This window comes from Hydractinia symbiolongicarpus, chromosome 1, assembly GCF_029227915.1.
Source record: "Hydractinia symbiolongicarpus strain clone_291-10 chromosome 1, HSymV2.1, whole genome shotgun sequence".
NCBI lineage: Eukaryota > Metazoa > Cnidaria > Hydrozoa > Anthoathecata > Hydractiniidae > Hydractinia > Hydractinia symbiolongicarpus.
The window spans coordinates 22027465-22049938 of NC_079875.1; the positions used below are offsets into that span (position 1 = coordinate 22027465).

Consider the following 22474-nt stretch of genomic DNA (forward strand, 5'->3'; position numbering starts at 1 on the left):
TATTCAAGAAAAAAAGTGTTGGTTAAAACATGCGAAGAATTTGTTGTATCTCCTGCAGTCACAAAAAAGTAACTTGACTTTTTTCTCCTCGAATCTTTATGTCCGAAATTCCTTTCAACTTCCATTTTTTGAAACCTGAAGCATCTTACGTCAAGATCTTCTCCTTTCTTAAGCTTGGCAGATCCACGATCAGTTGTGAGGCTCCCGGGTGTCAAAAAAGCTAGAATAAGCTTCTGCTTGTGCGATAACAGAGTAATGAACTTGAATACTCCATTTTTCCACTGATATTTTCGGACAAAAAAGAACAATAAAGCATAACGATTTCCATTTTTTATCTAAACCCTAAATACAGCAAATAAGAGAAGCAACTTGTTAGCCGTGGTTGCGGTAATTTCAGCAAGAAATCAACTTTTTGTTGAAAAAACAAACTAAACGCTTTATTTCACAATATATTCTCCATAAGAAAAATTATCATTCAAACATTTCAACTAAATAAAAATTCCACTTTAGTAATAGTTAAAAAAAAACATCCGAATAATCACCAAAACTACAAAATAGCTTTGCATCAAATGTAACTATAAAATTTAAACATACGAAAAGTTAGAAAACAATAATAAAAAAATAATTTTAAACGTTAAAAAAATAAACTTTATATTTAAAGGATATTTTCGTAAAAAATATTCTTGCCTTTGGATTAGCTTGTGGGAAACAAAATTATACGCCAAAGGAAAAATTTACCCTAAGCAAAATATAGCAAAAAACCAGGTTGGTCTTTTATGTTCGGCAAACCACAACGCCAGGGCGGTTTCCCCTCCCCCCTTTTCTACCTAAACAGAACGGAAACTGAAGACTTTCTAAAATTAGTTTAGCAGTTAAGATAATGCTGCAATTCGAGTTTTGTACCGCATAAACTGAAATGTTGTTTTTAAGCTCACTCGCGCAAACATACGACGGCGCGAAATACTCAGTAATTTTTTTTACAATATATTGTATATATAAACGCTATGTTCAATAATATAAAAAGTTTTCTTGTAACTCATGAAGCACCTTCGTTCTTAAACTTTATCGATACCACGCTATCTTTGAAAAAAACATGAAGATAATTTCTGGGTAGCGATGTGATGCTGCTAAACGGCGAACTCATCACAAACAGATTCTCCTTGCTTCATATACTGCTCTTTCTGTCGTTTGATACCTTCCACGATAGCCAGAAGTATTTTCACATTGGGCTACACAAAAACAAAAGGAAGAAAACTGGTCAACAGATCGTTCGAGTAAGTATACCTGAAGGCCATCTTTTAGGTAAAAATTTTCGTTATCAGACAAAAGTAGACTTTAATGATCATTTTTTACATTTTAGAACCAGGAGCATAAAAGATTATGTTACAGCATTTACTTTGCATTATTTTAATTTAACGCTTTTTTGATCGACTTTCACTATGTTTCAAAACCGCTAAATATATTTCAAAATATTTCCTCTCATAACAGCAAATATCAAAGTTTGTAAAGGACATAGTCAAAACGAATGTTACTGTCATCATCAACGAGCAACACATCGCCTTCGCAGGTCCACAGCGATCGCCTGATGTAAATTCTCGTTAAAGTCCTTGTAAGTAAACCGTATTATAAAACAAACACACATGCCAAATGCGCATGTGCGAATTAAAAAAACAGACAGAAATTTTGTCGTACCTGAGTGGAACTGAGCTTTACCAGCTGATGTTCGTGCTTGATACAAGTCTCGTGTATAGCTGCCAGGTCACGTGCCAAGTCATGCTTTAGTATTTCCGTATTTTTAGGCGTTTCCGATTGGTTCTAAACAGAAAAAACATGGTTGTACGTGTTACAACTGAGATAACAGTCTTTGCATACGCAGTGTAATAAACAAAAAAATTAAGCAAGAAGACAGAAAAACATTGAAAAGAAAAGTTTTTAAATTCACACAAAACAGTGAGACTTACTGCAATTTCATCCAGGAAGTCCACCATCTTTTTTCTATATTTCTGAAGAAACGGATTCACTGCCACCAAGTAGGGCTCCTAAATAAAAACTCTTGCATAGTAACAGGCTTGTCTATAACCATGCTTGTTTAGCAATAACACCTTCTTTGTAATATACCTTTTCTATCGGCCAACGTTTTTTTAGATAAATATCAAAATTTTAACCAAGCTGGTCATTCCAAATTCTTATTTCCTCTATTGTTTTTAAGAATAGAACTATTGTTTTTAACTTGAAATCCAGCCTGATATTTGTACGAATCGTGTTCTTATAAATAAGAAAAAACGTGTATTTCATTTATACAAGCGAAACACTTAAACAAATCATAAATACACTATATTTTTGTCAGCCTATACTTTTGTCAGTTAGGGGCAATTCGTTTTTTAGACCAATAAAGATAGTGGACAAAATGGAAATTACTCATCAATGTTCACATCAAGTATAACAAAACGAGTACCTTGAACCCCCACGAAAAAAAACAAAAAAACGCATCAGATCAAAACAAATCAGTTTCACTTTTAGAAAATTGGTGTAAAAGTTAAGAAATTATCTTCGGATAAGAAAACTGGTGACTCAAACTCAAACGTGACTCAAGACCAGACAAAGACTAGATAAAATAAACAAGAGCAGATGGAAATGTTGTGTCTGTATAGCGACATATATCCACTGCTCACCTGTTGTTGTTTGTCTAAAACAACAGCTGATGACAAAACGTTTTTGTTATTTTTCAACTTAAAACCAAAGTGGGTTTTTTATCTGATGCAATAAATATCTTTCTTTCCTCATTTAAAAAAATATAACAAATAATGAAACGGTTTTCAAGCGTGCTTATAAACACCTGCATATAGTAAACATTATCAACTATCGGCGCGAACTTTTCTACACATAATCTTGTTCCACCTTTTTAAAAACATTTTTACTAAGTTCAGTGGATGTGTGTGAAAGGAGCAACGTTAACAAGAAGGGTTAGCAAACGGTGATTTTTTTCCTTCTAGAGAACCAAAGAAAAGAAAAACAACATATAAAACCTAGCTTAAAAATATTATGCACAGAGACTTTTTTCACGCATATACGACTTTTTTACAATTCCAAGCGGCTTTGAGTCTCTAATTTTAAGTTTGCTTGACCCTAGGCTGTTTTTTTAAGTAGAAAACATAGCTAGTCGACTGACAAATTAACTCATTCCTTAGGTTCAAAAGATAATTTATTTCTTGGAAATAATTAGATGAAAGAAACTTAAATATAAAACCTGCAGAACCAAAATGGTCAAACGAGACTTAAAACTACTTCGCCATGCAAACTGTTCAGGTTGGTAGCAAAATTAAATTTAAAATTTTCGTTCACATTTTTACAAAAGGAGCAAAGTTCACCAATAAAAAAAAACATTACAGCATTAAAAACATATTGATACTTTCACGATTTCGTAACACAGAACTCCAAATCGTTAAATAACTTTGTTGCAGTGTATACTATATGTTCTTGGTGCAAAATGAAGATTATTATTTTTATAAAAAAGCGTTACTATCTCAAACATCCAGTCTGCAAAAATTAGTTCGGCATTTTGCATAAACTCTGTTATTTATTGTCTTAAACCTAAAATCCCAGCATTTCTTATAAAATGTATTCTTATAAAAGCATGTATGCTCTTTCAATTCAGATTCAAAAAAATGAAAATAAGTTCCATGATTCCATTTCTTTTAAAAATTAAACAGTGGCTCTAACAGTTGGTTTTCACAAAATTGCAGAACTTGATTGACCTTATATATAAAATGTCTCACAAAATTGTCCGTCGCAGAAAGGAATTAGCAAGTCACACTTTGACTGAACATGTTAACGAATTAAAAAGACTTGTTTTTCCTGAATCAGCATCCTGCGCACAAATGCCCCCACTGCATGATGCTGTTAAGTTATCGTGTTGTAACGTTGATCCCAAAATTATGTATTAACAAAACTCAAGAAGGAACAAAGAACATTCTTACTTTAAATCCAAACTCCACCAAGTTGGCGAGTTTTTGTAAACACATTGCCACCAGTGTCAACGTCCTTGACGACATCTGCGAAGGAGATTCTAAAACATGACGTAGCATATGAAGTTAAAAAGTTGTCGTTTGCTTCAAACGCAATCAGAAATCAGTCCACTGTATGTTTTTAATTTAAAAACTATGAAATTGCGATACAAAAGAATCACTGCGCGAAGGAACACACACATGCTGATAGAAAACTTCGTGGTTTCATTTTCGAATTGCATGATGCGCCAGAAGCAACAAAACACTTCTCATGCATGCAGTAATATCATATTGTCAGTTCAGATAAAGAACAAACAAGGACTCTATAAAACGTTTTTTAAAAGATTGCGCGTGGTTTTAATAACTTATTTTCACATCAACGAGAACATTTCCCATCTTTTGTCTGAGCGACACTATACCAACTGTATTTGTCGTGAAAAGCACGTCATGCAATAACTGGCACAATGTCACCACTCACCATGAACTAAGTTGTGCATCTTCGGATTTAGCACAGCAGGAACGATCAAACGTAAAAATAAAAATGCACTAAAATAAAAACAAATCTCTACTTGCATTATTTTAAAACAAGACACTTTCATGGAAGCTTTTCGCGAGTCGAAAAAATCGCAATCGTGAAGCTACCATGAAATATCAGAAACCATAAAAACCGCATGATTTTAAATCAATTCAAACAGTTTGTGAACAATTAATTCATAGAATTTAAACAATAATGATGCTACTGTGAAAAAAATCACGAAAATAAAATTTAGTGAATAGCATATTATATATGTGTAAGTCTTCAGCCATAAATAAGTATCAATAATCAACAAAACGTAACCAGATTACGAAAAACTTCGTGAAAATAAATTGTTTTTTAACCAAGTATTTTATTGATGATTGATACATAAGTTTGAGAAATTTCACGATTAAACCACTTCAATAAACTTGGCAGGGTTAACTTTCGCGAAATCGAACAAAAATATTACGCAAGTAGTTTTTCTTTATCATATGAAACACCTACTGTATCGCTAATAACTCCGCTGATTTCTGGTTTTATTACATTTATGTAGATGCTGCCTTTCGTTTTTAATAATTTGCACGGCCCTCGTTTTTCCCTTACCCTTGGAGGTAATAAATATTTTAACGCAGTGTTTAACCAACATTAAAAGTTAGTAGCGACCATCATAATAAGAGAGGCAGCATAAAGATAAGGAATACCTTCTGATATTAATATTTACAATCCACTTTTAACAGTACATACCTGACAACTCGTGATTGGATGTATTGCTCTTCTGGCCATTTCTTAGCAGCCTCCAGTTGAAGACAATGAAACAAATATCGTAACGGTCTAAAATCAATCATTTAAAAATACTTATAAGCAACACAAAAATGTTCAGCTCCTTTAATTTTTCATGCCTAATCTGCACTTAGCCGGCCATCTTAAGTGAAAAGAGGTTCCTGTTAAGCATCTGAAATGAAAGGACGAAGGAAAGGTTTTTCAAACGGTGGTTAAATTTTTCTAACAAAAAATTACGAATAAAAGCTTTAAAACTTTCATTCTTAAAGTAAAGATATTAACGTAAGTACAGGTAGAACTTCTTCAATATTATTTTGATGTTTTCTTGTATTCTGTAAAAATTTTACTCTCTTTATTATATTTTCAAAAAAGTGGGTGTAAACAATTCTCTCGAGAAGGTATCCAGAATTTTACAAAATAACGCTTCATCTTTAATAAACGCCCATCTTTCTACAACAAAAATTAAATCAACGCCCTGTTAACGTGTTAAGGAGATGAAACACGGTGTTGGTTAACATTTTCATATGTAACGCATGAAGACATGCGTTACATATGAACACATTAAAAGAATATCAAATGATTGGATCAACCTGGTCAGGTTTGTGCATCACCATCAAATGTAAGATGTTACTGACAAATTTTATATAGGATTGTGCAGAGTTAAACAAATTACTATCAAATATAAGATATTGCTGAAGTACATTGGACAGGTTTGCGCCAAGTTAAACATATTATTATCAAATATAAGATATTACTGACGTACTTTGGACAAGACTGTGCAGAGTTGAATACATTACTAGTTATTTCCTCCAGGAATTTAATGAGTTGCTGCAAATTCTCTGCCACGTTCGATCCTTTCTCTACTTTTGATGGATTAAGCTGAAACAGAAAGGAAAAGTCGCCATTGCCTCAGCATGTTGAGACCTCCACCGGAAAGATGGAATTTCTTTTTCAATACTATGAGAATATGTGAAGTTATGTTTGTTTTTAACACTTAGCTTTAAATTAGCTTAAAACATGTGCAATGTGCAAAACACTAGTCTGAAAGTTTTCAACCCAGTCTCGGTATCTTAACAACTTAATGTATAGTAAGTCTTGTCGTATTGTTGTAGAACTAAATTTAATCCACCTCGCAGCATTGCTTGCTCTCCATAATCTTTAATATAACACTTCCAATCGTATCTTGCAAGTATGGTATGGCGATCATCTTCATGTACTGGTCGAGAAGTTTCGTCGAGAGTGTGTTTCCACGAAATAAAGTTTCTTTTTTCTCTGTGTATTGAATAAAAAGAAGAGTGTTGAATGCATTAGAAGTCCTGAACACTCCCTCAACTTACCACATAAAATACGCCATAATCTAACAATACAGAATACACTCTCCACTAACCATACTAACCATACTAGCCCTCAGTTAACTTAAAAAATACGCCTATAGCTGACAACACAAAATGTGCCTTGGTTTACCCATGCAGCACTGCCCAACTACAACAGGGAATATGCCTTCTTCTGAAATATGCCTTGACTAACTGTAGAAGATACGCCTTTAGCTAAAATATACCTTGCCTAAAATACACCTTACTAGCCATGCAGAATACGCCCTTCACTAACTATACAAAATACACGACTAGTAATACAGAAATAAATTCTAAATTTTAAAACCATAAAAAATCCTCCTTTTAATACGCGTTAACCATTACTATACGGTAAATAAAGCAGACATCTGTTTAATAAGAGTCACGACACCGACTTACCTTTTGTATGTAGCTCCCTTGTTGTTATGGTTTTAATTAAATTTAATTCATTGTTATCTTTCCGAAATATTCTTAATAAGGTATACGCTAGCGAATTTAAATCCTTGGACACTTCACCAAGGTACTGCACCATGTGGTAATCTCTACTGAGTAGGATCTAAGGAATGAGACGCACAAGATTGCAATATGCTTCAAGAAATTTCTGCAACACGCACTCTACAACGTGTTCACATTTCCAACAACAATCATAATACAAAAGCTTCTAGATAAACATGTATGGTAAATGAGATGTTTGTGTAGGTACTAAGGTTTAGAGCCTCTCTCTTGGATCAAGGTAACTTACTTGGACTGGGACATGCATTGTTTCAGTTGTGAAATACAATGCAATGATCTGATTATATATATTTTCTTAAAAATTAATATATAACAGCTTCTTACACCATCACATGCGGCTGAAGAAGCTGCTTTAAAAACGTAAGAATCTGAAACTTTATCTGGATTATAAATAGCTGTTTTTGACCAAATGATGACCATAAATGTGAAGAATTGAGGGAAAAATAAAAACAAGGTCATCATACCTCCAGCAACTTTCCATATTCTTCGTCAGGCATTATAATTTCATGCTAAATAAAATGTTTTTGTAAAATATGTAGCTCAACGGTCGTCACGATTCGTGAAAATCTGATCATATAAGGTTTTTTTAAATTTGCACTGTAAAGAGGTATAAATCTCTCATCAAAATGTTTAAAGAAATGTATCATAATATTAAGGCCAACTAAAATCGACAACAAACAGTGGAAAAATTGCATAGATGGATAGAAGTTTCTTTAACACCATTGTCTCAATTTTACCACCCCAAACATAAACATGCTGGATTTTCTGTGTATTATAAAGACATGAATTTTACAATTAAAGGTTTTCTTCATCATCCTTCACAGTCTATCAAATAGTCACTTATGTGCGTTCGGGGAATTTCTTCAGAGGTGTACTCAATTGAAAACATGTTTGATATGAGTGCTGATCATGGAAAGGTGTGAAGTTTGTGTTTTATAATTGACTCATATTTCAAGAAACATGAAGCTAACTTACCACAAATTTTGCAGTTAATCTGATACTTCCAATTTCAGATTTGTGTTGTAAAGAGCCCAGAACAAACCATTGGTCAAGTACTTTTCCTGGTTCCAATGTATTTAAATAAACAGTCACCCTTCCTAAGAAAACATAGCAAGGGAGATATTGATACAAGAAAGATGTTCACTTGCTTTACAGTATGTGCAGTAAGATAATTCTTCTGGTTTTTAAGAGCTGATTCCGCGCTTTGCTAATTTCTATTTTTTTTCTATTTTTTTTTTCTCTTCTTGTACAAGAGTGCATAGAAACTTGTATTCGAAAGCTAGAAAATAAAATACTTTTGTTTAATGAGGTGTAGAAATTGCTGATAGAGCAATAAAGTAAAAACAAATCTTAAAGGTGGCATCCGCTTAATATTGTAAAATGTCTACTCAGAAAGTAAATGTCTACTCAGAAAGTAAATGTCTACTTGAAAGTAAAATAACTGAAGTAAAACTTTTAAAAATATTGAAAAAGGTAACAGAAAACGAACCATAGAATTCATTGCCATGCAAATTGTTTGTTGTTTATTTTATTCCAGCAAGAGCAAAAATTATAAATTTGTTGATTTCATTAAAAGAGCACAAAGAAAATAGACATGTGTATTCATAGTATCACTAATTCCTTTGTTGCATTAGTTTTCGACAACGATAGAAGTGAAAATGGCGAATAAGTTTGTCTACTGAAATTTGAGTTGTCTGTTTTTGTTTTGTATTGTAGAATTTACTATTTAAATTAATTTTCAGTAAAATATTAGTCGTGGAAATAAAAATCTAAAAAAATATGAACAAGGTAAATGCAAGGCAATGTTTACCGTTGTAGGTACACAAATTAAACAACAAAGTTGGCCATCTAAAGAACTATGGAGCAACCATACTATAATCGTCTCATAATATTGATGAGCGAAGACAAACTAATGAAAGACTCGCAGATCAAGTAAATAATTTCTAGACTAGAAAAACATGTTTAAAAATGTGTTCAAATCATTTTATCAAAAGAAACAAAACATCTCCAACTTCTACAGAGCATATAAAATTTGTAGGCTATGTGCAAAAGAGACTTAAGGGATATCAAATGTCAATTTGTAGCTTAAAAAATATATAGTTTAAAGACATTCTTATGCAAGAAAAGCCTTCCTATTGCCTAAAGCTGTCATTTTAGATTCTTAAATACAACGGCTGATTACTTTTTGGTAAACTGAACAGTGTACCTTTACAGCAATATTTAAGCATCATGAAACACAAAGTAAAAACATTTTTTCCCTGGATTTTTTGACATGAAAGGCAGTTTATAAACAAAACAAAAAACAGAATAGTTTTTTTAACTATTATTTTCTGGATAAAGTAAACTTTCTCACATTCTTACCCATTTCTTTGTCCTTGTATGGACTTCTTTGACGATTGTATATCGCAACAGTAAACGAGGTTATGTCATTCGGAAGGTCACTAAAAACAAAGTTTGCTCTGTTAACACTAAAACTTTCTGAAAAACAAACCCCCTTTAGCATGTAAGAAAAATAGTTATTAATTGCTTTTTACAGGGTTACTTGATAAGGAGAGTTGCTTAGTTAATGAAAGCTTAAACTATAATAAATTAAGGTAAGCAGAAAACCTAAATAAAAATACTAACAACATATGGGAATTTTCCAATTTCTTAGCCTGCAATTTGCTTGCTGTAGCACAACCTTATCACCTTAGGCTCATAGATGGAAAGCAGATAATATACTATAGTTTCTTTAATTTTCAAGAACCTCTTTTTGAATTCCAGCCTATTTTAAAGCTTTTAAGGCCATAGGGTTTGTTTTATATGTTAAAACTTTTTTATATGCATGTGTCTTAAAAAGTAAATCCAACAATTCCTGCTGCTGTAAATAAATATAAATACAATATGGAAGTATAATATATATGATTGGTCTCCATAAAATAGGCAAAAAGATGTTTTGTGTTAAAAACTATACGGTTAAATTTTGTGTGAACATGACAAATTTGACATAGAGAAATAAGAAAAAAAACATCACTTTACTAATTTACTAATTGTATATACATCACCCAAATCGTGAACATGTTGATTTTACCTATTTTTTAAAAAGCACACCTAAAATTTACACCCTATTTAAATAAACACTACCTCATAGAATTAAATAAGCAGGTGTTATTTTAGATAGCTAAGACTTAATTTGTGCACAATCTAAAATGTGTGATTCAATTGGTTGACCTTTCAAAAGTAGGGTATAGAAGTTAGTCTTATTGCTTTTCTAATACACAGATTTATCAGATTGGTATAGTACTAATTTGTTACTACAATAATTACTTGAATTTGAAATCCTCATCAAACACTGGCTCTGGTGCTTCCTGAGACTTCGTTCTACATGTTTTCACATCATTCAGGGACACGACACAGTATGGATGGGGTACTTTATTTGTTGGAATCTTCTGCGCATGACATATGCTTAATTCTAAACTCTTCAATTCTTTTACATTTTGTCCAGAAGCATTATTAGAGTTACGCATATTACCACAATATTGTGTGACCACATCTAACCATTCCTAACAATAGAAGCCATGTGGAACACAGTTTGAAAAAAGGACTGATATTTTGAGGATACTTTGGAAGGTTTTTATTAAATCGAAAAAGAAAAAAAAAGAAAATTTGATATATTATTGAAAATAGAATTTCCATGTACTTTTCATTATTTTTATATGCTTCTGTATGGAGTATTTTCCCTGGTCCCTCCATTTATTAAAAAATCCTTTTTTTTCCTATAATGGAATAAATAAAAAATTTAAGTCTCGAAAAATAAAATTGCAGCTTTAAGGTATTTAAAAAAACAAAAACAATTGCACATCATGACCAGTGGATCACTTTGCAATTATATTATACAAACAACTAATTATGGCATCCATGTAGTTTGTAACCAAGAAAACTTAAAATGAAAATAAATATTTGCAGAGGTGTATCACAAGGTACAATGTTTTAGCAATTACTTTCCCGGTGGTTTTCAAACTTGTCATGGTAAATTAGAATGCATCAGCAAAATTCTTAGCTGATAAAATCATTTTATCACATGGTTTGTTACAGTCAATTAAAAATGTAAACTAAAGTTTTTATATACAAAACATAGTTTTAGCAGATTCTTTATAGGCGCTTTTAAATTGTAGAAAATATAATTGACTTTGTCTGTTACAGACGAACAGCCACAGTTATCGTATTATTAAAATAAAGAGTTTGGGAATAATGATATCCTTATTTCAACTTAAATTTTTATATAGTCTTAACAATGTTATAAGTTATTTTAAACCTCCCTGTTAGATAAAATCACGCTCAAACGTCTCTAAAACTGTCACCTAACATTTATCACTTGACCTTTATTGTAAACATTTTTAGACAAAATCAGATTGACACAAACCTGTGCTGAGTCACTTGTTTCTGCACACAAAAAATATGTTTGCATCTCGTTTAATGCTCTGACGACTATCTGAAAGCAGTTTGGCCTGAAGAAAAAAAGAACAGGATTACTACAAAAGTTATTTCTTTCTAAAGATATTGTTATTTAAGGCTATTTAGCTACAAAGCAGAAAACAAAACAAAAAAACTGGCTGTATGGATGCTCTAAACTAAATAACCTTATACCTAATTCTATATGCATAATGTTAACCATTTAATGTGTAAGATATCCTAACAAGGTAAAAACTGATCCTAACAAGGTAAAAAAAAATTTTTACAACACCTGGATTAAAGCCACAAGTGCTAACAAAATGCATAAAAAATAGACGTTTCAGAACAACAACTCACCTGCCAAATAAACTTTCGTGCACATGATATACAACAGCATAAGTCAAATCAAACAACCCTTTTGGTTTTGTTCTCTAAATCAAAACAAAATATCCCAACAGGTTAAAAAGTGCTGTAACCTAAACACAAATAATGCAGCAAGTGTTTTACAAGGTTTGTAGACCATAGCAAAAACTGCACTATTGTAGAATTGTGTTTCCATAAAATTTGCATGGTTTGAAAAGATGTAATCCCTAAGTAGCTATTTCAGAGTAGGCATCTTTTTAGACACGATCATTCAGCAGAGCTTATTAAAGTCCTACAAACAGAAAAGTAATAAAATGTTTTCTTTTTCTTTTTATCAATCTGCTTATGTATACGAACTACTAATTGCTAACAAATTCTATATTTTAGAAGTATTTGCAATGTGACAGTTACTTTTTCATTTTCACCTGTATATCTGTTTTAAATTCCAGTTTATGTGAATTGTATTTTATCTTATTTTTTATCCCTCACTTAAGGTTAAAAGAAAAAACTCACTTCATGAGTAGTCTCAGAAAAACCCTTATAATTTATCAATACTTTTATATTTTTTCTTTTTTTTTTGTTTCTGAATGTTTGATGAAAGACTTTTTTGATGGTGTTATTTTCGTGAGATGTTAATTTTCCAAAAAGAAAATATGAAATAAACACACACCATTTTTTTTCCTCCGTACGTTTTAAAATGGCTTCTTTTTCCGAACGGGTGGTCGCGGACTTCTCGTTTTTGCACTATTATATTCAGCATAAATTAAATTCAAAAAGGTTCCCGGTTTTTTTTTGTAACAACGTTGTTGTGAAATTATTTGTAATTATATATAATCATTCAAAAAAATGCATATTTTTTTCTTTCTGTCGTCATAATTCAATAAACAGTAATTTATACAAAAAAATCCGGGAACCTTTTGTGCATAATTTATTCAGCTTTCCATTACCAAAAATTTCAATGAGCTAATAGGAAGCTTTCGGAAAAAGAGACCACAAACGTAAAGGCATGTATGCAAAAATTTACTACCGAGATATTTGTTTTTAAAGATTTTTGTAGGTGTTATGAAAATGTGTGAACTGAGTATGCAGAAGGATGATGGAAGTGCGAACTTTTTCTTTATGCTGAATATGTGTGCACACGTTCAGAATTATTAACAGACAGAAGTCAGGGTTACAAGAGAAAGCTTATATCCATACTCTCTAACTTTGATTTTTTGTAATGATTTTTTATACGACAACATTTATATATATATATATATCGATGGTGAAAGTAAACTATCTAAAAAATATTATTATGCATATATTTATACGGTAGTTTCACTTCATGCATAATGTTTACAAAAAATATGTTCAACTCATTTTGCACATATTTTCTCAAAGGTGTGAAGGATATAACACCTCTGAAAAGGCTTTTTCCAGAAAAAAGGGACGTTCCAAATATTTTCATGGAATATAAAATGTCATTCGAAAGTGAATTTTTTTTTCTATATGTCATGAATTTTTTGCAAAAAACCTAAAAAAAAAAAATTGTTTCCTTTACAGTAACCTTAATACTTTTTTGTTGGAATAATTATTGTTAATGAAATGCAGCTGCTATTTGGGAAAGTTCATACGAAATTACAAAATCATTTTTACTTTTTCATTGTCAAAATACAGCAACTGTTGTTCTTCACCACGCAACACCATATACAGTTTTTTCCATCTGTTTCTGTGCCCTAAACGAAGTTAAGGAGTCTGGTTATCATTTTAACAAGACCTGTGTAGGTTAAAATTATTCTACTGACAATAACAACAAAAAATAAATCTGTTAAGATAGCAATTTTTTTAGCAAAAAATTTTTAGCAAAAAATATCTAGCATAATAGTTTATCAAGTACTAGATATTTTTATAAACAAACTTTCAAAGCAATAATTCAAAAAGTAAAACACTTTAAATTTTCTCAAGATAAAGCATAACATGAATCTGCCCGAACTTTATTGTGTCTTAAATAAAAGAAAAACAGGGTGAATAGAAGAACAGGGTGTACCTATGAGTGTACTTAGGTCCATAAAAGTTAAATCCTTTTATTAAACTTTAACAACTTTCACTATGCATTTAATAATTTATTATTATAAAATCATGTTTCTGCTTTATCTCTTCAATTAAAGTTTCGTAGGTTTCATAGCTTTTAGTTTCTTTTCAGTTCTCTCTTAACTTCTCCATGACAAAAACAAATGTTCAAGTGTTTTCGTCATAATAACAATTATTTCTAAAGGCTGTCCTTGTATTTTGTCAAAACAAATTTCATAGAAACGATGATTGTAGTCAAAAACTGTTTTTTCAACCTAACATTAATGATTATTAAAATATATCATCATGATCATTGACAAAATTAACTTGGTATAATATAAAAATAATATATAATAATATTACATTAAAATTGAATTTTAAACAAGTAAAATATTTTTTCAGGCTTGCATTGTCAACTCTGGAGTTGGGCTTAAAGTTTCTTTGTTAAATTAATAGTCTGCTTTTGATTTTGATACAGACAATAAAATATTTTTTGCATTTCTTTTATCCCAACAGTAAAAACTTTTTGTAACATTACAGAAAGATAAATACTTCACTTTTTACAATTGAGACTGTTGAATCTCAATTTACAACACCAGCATGATGAGGTAAAATGATTAGATGTGCTATTGACTGAATATTGTGTTAAAAATTGAGTGATGCACCTGAAAGCATACCTAAAATATTTGACTTTTGTTACCAAACAATTGTCCAAGTAATATATACCTCTTTTTATTAGGTAGCCACTTTTTGTGATATTTGAAGAGTTTGCAATTCTCGAATTTATTCGAAGTGGTTTAATTCGTGGCACTGTTCCATCCATTAGATCAGGCCCTGACCTTCGTATCGATCCTTTCAAGTTACGATAGAAGGCTTCATATTTTGACTGAAAAAAAAAAACACTCCAATCACAAACACGTTAAAAACATATAAAATAAAAATAGAGCATAAAAATTGTAAAACAAAAAACAACAGAATGTTGTAGCAGAGGTTAATTATCAACTTACTCTGTCAAGAGGTGAGTGGAGGGACACACCCTCTGCTAACTGTTCTTTATTATATCGCTTTATGATTGCCTCGATGCTTAAAACAAATTTTAAAACAACATAAAAATGACCAATTTGGTTAAATCCCTAAAGATTTAAAGTAATTGTTATTTTAGGAGAATTCAGGAGGTTTTGGGATCAAATTCCAAGAGAAACGTATAAAAACCATTTCATATTATTATAAGGTTCTGTTAAAATTTTAGGAGAAAAGGAAACTGATAATCAAGCCTTAAATGTCAGAGAGGTTGTTCATTTCAAATTACATTTATTACATAAAAATAGTTCATTAGACCTTAAAATAGACATCTGCTCACTTTTGAAAATAAAATGTAAAAACAAAGTATGGATGCAGACAGAAAGAATTTTAAAAGAAATTATTTTCTCTGATCTAAATTTGAGGTTATTTATAAGAATTTAGGATGGTTTCCATATTTTTAAGTTATTTAAGAGATTTTAGGTGTGGCAACCATAAAAGAGAATTTAGTTCCTTTAAAAGCTGCAGCCTGATATGGAAAAGTCACTAACAACATCATAAAAATAATGTCTCAGCAGTTTCCCATTTTTTTTTGTTATCTCTTTTAAAATTTTTGAAGGCAATTAATAATAAGGTAAGTAGTAAAATCACATATCATAAACACACCTATCAAATGGACGACCACCAATAATAAATCTTTGGCCTTGCCGTTGGATACGAAACCGTGAAACACCAGTTTGATCTCTGCAAAATAAATAAATATTTGTGTATTATCTCTTATGCCAGTGACTATCAAATAAACAAGAAGACAATACAATAGACTGCCTTACCTCAAAGATATTGAATAATCACCTGGCATATCACTTGGTCGTATCAGAAAATTCCCAACATCACCATCTAAATTTAGAAACAAACTGCTTTCTAAACTGTAAATATTGTCATTTTATTCACAAATCTTCCCAACATTTTAGCTTTTCCAAAGTAATTTATAACTTCATATTATAACTTCTGGTGTTTATTATGAGAAAAAACTAGAACTAACAAGCAACATTAGGCAACATTGAATGACTAAAATTTTATTTATATTTTATTAGTCTAAATTCTTGTTGCTAGATTGCTATGGTAACCAATACATATAGTTTATTGGCTTTATCTCTTGTAGTTATAAAGCTATGACAAAATTGTTATCATGTGCACTTTTTTTCCAAAAAATGCAAAAAAATTTACGACACCCAAAGGCTTGACAAACCAAAAAACAAAAGTAATCTCCATAAATGTTTCTCTCCTTAACAAGTATATTTTTCTATGGGCATAGTAAATGGCAATAAAATACAACATACATGCCATAATTTAAACCAGTTACCATATTCACTCTATTATTCCTATTGCAGAATTAGTGTTTCATCCTTGGAAGTAAAGGCAGGAGGTTGGATTATTTATTCAAAATTATTAAAATTGGGTTAGTATTATTTCAACAGCAAAAATCCTGCAAATTTTTTAAAAAGTCGCAGAATCATTATTAAAAAGTATAAAAAACAAGTATATTTAGGACCACTATGTTCCGTGCAATTAAAAAACACAACTTTAGCAAGAAATTGTTTTGAAATGCTATTTGCAATGATATGCTGCAAAAACATTTGAGAAGAGCAATTCTCCTAGATTATTGAAGAGTCAGGTTTATTTTTCAACCTGTGTCAAAGAGGCGAGAATAGTGGAGGTGTGGGAATAAATAAATCAATACAGTAAGTTTGAATCAACGAGTTTATTATTTGTCTGGTTTTTAATTTTAGAGTCCCTACAGAATTATTTTAACATGTGATTTGACAACAACAAGGTACTTACAGTTTATTAATATTGTTTGTGCATCTGCTTTACTAACAGAACAAAACCAACTAAAACAACAATAACATTCTTATTAATTTCTTCACAAAATAGAAAGATTTTTGAGCACATTTTATATTTTTTACACAAATTTGCAATGCAATTGATTAGTACTACACCTTGTGACTAAACTGTTTGGGTGTTTGATTAATAATTTGTTAAAAGATTAAAACAAACAAAATTCTATCTAACCTCCTTCCTTCAAAAGGATCAGCTGATGAGTCCTAAGATAAAGGAAAATTTATTATTTATGACTTGCAATGATCCAATTTGATATTTTCTTTCTGTAGAAGTTAGAATTAAATTGTTCATTAGAGTGTGGATTACGAATTTTTCTTCTTTTTGGAACTTTGGATTTCTGAGGTCAAAGTAGTACAACAAAGGACACTGACAGTTTCTGTAAAGACTTTCTGTATAGTGCATGCTAATGTATATGGGGCTTAATAAGCGATAAAAACACACACACTTATATCTTATAGATATATGAAAAAACACATTCCACATTAAAGTTTATTATTTGTTTTGAAAAAAAACACAAAAATGCGAAGATTTATTGATCTCAAAAGAAAGAAGAAACACCTAAAACGGTGTTGTGAAGCAAAACAAAATAAAAATTATCTGAAGGTTTTCTTGCATATTATTCATTTCTTTCTTTTTACCACATTATTTTTTTCTTTAGCTATTGCCTACCAAAAGTAAAATTTGGGTGACGTTGCTAATCAACAACATATATACAAACCAGGTTGGCTCTTGATCAATAATCGCAGTGACTGTTGGTAAAAGTCATGCTTTGTGGGGACAAAAGTTGAACACAAAAAAAATAATTTTTTTTGCCATGTTATTTTGTGATATGGAAGAATGTTTTAATCACAAGCATTATTTCTTCTTTAAAAGTCTTCTCTTGTATACATGATTTTACAGGTTCTGGTTAGTAGTACGACATTAATAATAAAAGAATAATATTTGTTTACCACTTCTTCAGTGAGAGCTTTTGGTACCAGTCCACTTTTGTTGTCTTTTTGACTGACAACCCATAACCAGTCTTCATCCAAAACATTTTGAACAGAAAAGACATCACCAATATTAAAACTGAAGAAAAAATTATTACATATACAAGTCTTTTGCAGAGGCATGTAAGTTCAACATAATTTCAAACAGAGTCCATACCTTAACTCGTCTGTGTCTGCAGTTGCTTTGTATGGAAATTTTGCAATGAGTCTGTAGCCTAAATGCACTGGTTCAGATGGTGCAACTGGCTCCTTTAACCTTTCATCTTTCATTAAACTACCATAGGTCGAATAGTAACCAATTAAATGTTGAAGAGAATGAAATTGCCTTCCACCTATATAATAGTCACCGCAGATGGCAGTAATTCTAAAATGGCTAATGTGTCCCGCCAAACTGAGGTAAGACAGAGAGTACACTCCTTGCTTGCGATCACTTTCACGAACCAAATAACAGCAAGATTTTCCATGTGCCAGGAGGCGATCTTCACCATCTTTTCGACCTAACCGACCATGATACCATCTAAAGACAATAATGATAACCCTTAGGTCAATTGGTACATAAACTTTACACATGACAAAAATGATCTTTTTGTATCTATAATGCCATACAAGATACAATAAAAAAATATTTAAAAAAAACAATAAATTTAAAAAGCTTATTTCTAAAAATTAATAATTGTTTTTATAGTGATGCCTTTGTGAAAATATTAATACTTAGTATGAATAATCATTAGTATCTATATCAGTACAACACATATAAAATAGTATAATTTATAATACAAATAAATATATATAAATAATTTAATATTAATTAATATGATATCATTTATATAAACATTTTTTAATATGAAAGAAAAAAGAAATATTTAATTAACCTGCTAGTAAAAAATGGCATATTATTTAAGTAAAATTTGGCGTTTTTGCACAATTAAATTTGCCCACAAGTAACTGTTAAAAACTGTTAAAAAAGGTTAAAAATTATTCAAGTGTTCATTGTTTATTCGCTCAGAGTTGTTAGTAGTTATACACATTATGCAGGCCATTTCTTGAATAAAACTATGCCAGAGCTACAAAAAGCACTTGCTAAAAAAATTACGAGTGCTTATGGCATGCGAAAAATCGCACTTGTAAGCAAAATTTACAAGTGCGATGTGAATATTTGCAAGTGTGATTCACACTTGCAAATATTCGTTATAAACATTATTCGTTTTAACGTTATATGTTATTTAAGCTGTATAGAAATTAATTTTGTAAACCATGGTAAAACGTATTAACCACAATTGCAAGGTTGAAACAACGTTGAACGCGATGATGTGTTGGCAGATTTGCTTTTGGCATTAAATATATTCTAGACATTTTTGATTTCTCTTTCCCCTTCTAAAAAGATTTTTTAAACTTTTTTAAACATCTTTTTTCTTTGGTATTACATCACAAAAACATTCGTCTGAAAGCTGTATGAAGGTACAGGACACCTAACCTCTCCCATGTTTTGGTTATATTTAACTTGCATGGGTGTGCACTCTTCTCGCAGTATTCTCTGTGACGATGAATGTCGGACTGACTTATGGCATGGTTCCAAATGGTCTTCCGTCTTTCGTTCGAGTCTCAGTGTAATGCACCAGCCGAGTGTCAGCATGAAGGAAAGGGGCTGACTTTAATGTTCTCTATACCTTTTAAACAAATCAATCACAAAGAAATAAATGTTATGTAATCAGCATAATAGCCTTTTTCATCGCTTTTTAATATTTTAGAAAATGAAAAAATTCACGAGTGCGATAAAAAGCACTCGTAAATCTTTTTACGAGTGTGCGGGTGAGGACGCGTGCGATCGCACTTGTCTCAAGGAATGGCCTGATTATGCTTTGCTGTACATTTTTCCTTAAATGTTGGTGGCCAATTTGACTATTTGTTTTTGTATCCTGAAAATTTCAAATTTTGAAAAATGACTAGGCCTTTTTTAAGTGCTAACTAACTAACTAACTACAAAGCAGCCAAAATATATGACCACCAATCACGTGTGACTCTCTGTGCAAGTAAAATTTACAATGTAATTATCAAAACACTACCTCCACCATTGGACAAAGCTTAAGTGAGAATGAATTTTTTTTGTTGTTGGGGAAAATTTGTAAAGCGCTGGTCAAACAACATTTTATGTGACAATGTTGTGTAAAATGTCACATTTAATATATTGCACAGTCATACAACCTGTTACAACATCAATCCAATAAAATGAACATGTTCATCTTGCAGATGTTGCAGCAAAAACCGTTCAGTTTGTGTCATTACATTTGTTTGCCATACCCACACAACATTCTGTGTAACAATGTGCCTTTTCGAATGTTGAATTGATAACATTATCTACTATATCATATAATGCAGATTTTGCATAAGGGGAAATAACAATAAAAAACTAAGCAAAGATATGTAGCCCTTTTAAGTAGCTTGTATGAAGCCTACAGTACAGTCCAGATGTAAGTGTACGTGTACGTTAAACTTACAAAAATAATTGCCTTCATTCAAAAACACAATAGGATAGCAAGTTTCTTTCAAATCATGCAAAAATAATAGCTTTCCTTTTGATAAAACAAAAGCATAGCAAGAAACATTGCTTATAAACAATACTCTGCGCATGAAAATATTAAACGCGAAGACCATTGAATTTTTATTTTTTTTAAAAATGAAACTAATTACAGCAACACGATTTTAAATATATTTTAAAAACATAAGCTCCTTTAAAAAACAACAAAAAGGTCTAGATATTTAAAAAAAAAACTAATGCTGCTACTTTTTAAAACTTTTAGTAATATTTATTTATCATTGAAACATATTTTTTAACATGCAAAACTTTTAAAAGTTCTTCTTATAAAAAGCAACATTTAACAACACAAACGGAAAAACCCTACGTTTGGGACTTTTCTCTTCAGGCCAAGATTTCGAAAACAAATAAATTTCGATACAGAACAAATAAATCTAAAAATATAACTTTTGACATTATTGATAGAATAACTTTGTGAGAACATTTTGTTTTTTAAATTTTAATACTGAAAAAAGAGTCTAAAAATATAACTTTTGGCATGAATAAAAGATGGAAATGCCCGTTTTTAAAATAAAAAAAAAAAACGATCGAAAAAGGTTTTTATATCATTGCTTTTTGTTCTAAATTTTTAAAACGTGATCTAAAAAGGCATTTCTATTGCCATTTTTCGTTTTTAAACTTTCAGATTGCGATCTAAAAAAACATTTCTATCGCCGCTTTTCATTCTAAACTTTTAAAATGCGACCTAAAAAATACATTTCTATAGCCGTTTTTTTGTTTCTAAATTTTTAAGATGCGATCCAAGAAAGCTTTTCTATCGCCGTTTTTCGTTTTTAAACTTTTAAGATGCGATCTAATAAAAACAATTCTACTGCAGTTTTTTGTTCTTATAACTTTAAAACGTGATCTAAGAAAGCATTTCTATCGCCGCTTTTCTTTCTTAAACTTTTAAAATGCGATCTAAAAAAGCATTTCTATCGCCGTTTTTCATTTTAAACTTTTAAAACGCAATCTAAAAAAGTTTTTCTATCAAAATCAAAGTTTCAATCTTTGTTAAAACATAATTACTTCTATTTCTTAAAAGCTTATTTAACCCGCGCAACCAACAATGTCTTCTCGCTAGTCTTGTTTCAATGCAAACCTTTTATTTAATAAAACTATTAAACAATGGCTCTTTGTGTCACATTGTTAGAGTTGATAACATTTGCAATTATGCTATTGGCAATAGTTATGTTCACATTATTCAACAATAGTTACGCGCAGTTATAATAAGTTATTTTTTTTTCGAGAATCTTTTGTTTATGCAAGTTAATGACTTACAAGACTCGCAAGATAATTAATAAAAACAATAGATAAACAACTACCGCCTCCGAGAAAAAGGTACGAAACTTGAGCGTACGTGTATGCTTACATCTGGACTGTACTGTAGCTTTATCTCTGTAAGGAATACAGCAAGGTGGATGTGCAAGAAGTCTTAATAATTAGTTCACTACAGTTAAAAGGAATTTCTCTAGAACTTCTCTGGAAATCTTGCTGACTTCATAATAACTTTCGAAATTTCTGTTGAACTAGGGGATTAAATTGAATCATATAGTGTTTTGACCATCAAAATACTAGAATGTCATTTGTATAGGCCAAACATCTCCCTATTTTATGTAATGTGTACTTACGACAAAAACAAAAAAGAACAAAATTTTCACCCTTCAAGGCAACATACCCTTCCAAACTGTGCAGTTCTTAAAACAAAACGCAATTTGTCAAAATTTTATATTCCTTGAGTGTTGAAAATAACACTTGTGCCTTTTGCACAAGGCTACCAGAAAATACATACCGTTCGGAGGGTGGTGCATGTTCATGAATGTAATTTTGCAACTTTTCAAACTCATCATCTCCATCATCGTTTCCATCGTCAATGTCAAAATCTTCTCTGACTTCATAATTAAAATGTTCAAGGTCAGTATTGATCATGATTAGCACTCATTAGAAATGATTTAACATCTAAGCAGAAAATAATAATTATT

At 30.9% G+C, this 22474-nt stretch overlaps 1 protein-coding gene across 1 annotated transcript; it reads right to left on the bottom strand.

The window, feature by feature from the left end:
- Positions 1-433: 433 nt before the first annotated feature.
- On the bottom strand, positions 434-22474 carry LOC130646172 (ras GTPase-activating protein 1-like). Its single transcript, XM_057452327.1, has 25 exons — positions 22285-22474; positions 18078-18437; positions 17882-17999; positions 17103-17134; positions 16872-16921; positions 15860-15926; positions 15696-15773; positions 15017-15092; positions 14736-14895; positions 13596-13675; positions 11955-12028; positions 11569-11653; positions 10473-10708; positions 9528-9607; positions 8142-8263; positions 7631-7675; positions 7053-7209; positions 6431-6573; positions 6065-6180; positions 5266-5352; positions 4483-4550; positions 3978-4066; positions 1962-2039; positions 1693-1815; positions 434-1229 (listed from the first exon to the last, which is right to left on the bottom strand). The coding sequence occupies exons 1-25, from the start codon at positions 22419-22421 to the stop codon at positions 1128-1130; spliced, it is 2763 nt and encodes a 920-aa protein (XP_057308310.1). The 5' UTR covers positions 22422-22474; the 3' UTR covers positions 434-1127.

Coding starts and splice junctions, on each gene's coding strand:
- LOC130646172 (XM_057452327.1), bottom strand. CDS start 22,421: ATGATCAATACTGACCTTGAACATTTTAATTATGAAGTCAGAGAAGAT. Junction 15,093..15,695: donor GGTGGTCGTCCATTTGATAG/GTGTGTTTATGA, acceptor ATTTGTTTTAAG/CATCGAGGCAATCATAAAGC. Junction 6,574..7,052: donor AAGGGAGCTACATACAAAAG/GTAAGTCGGTGT, acceptor TTCAATACACAG/AGAAAAAAGAAACTTTATTT.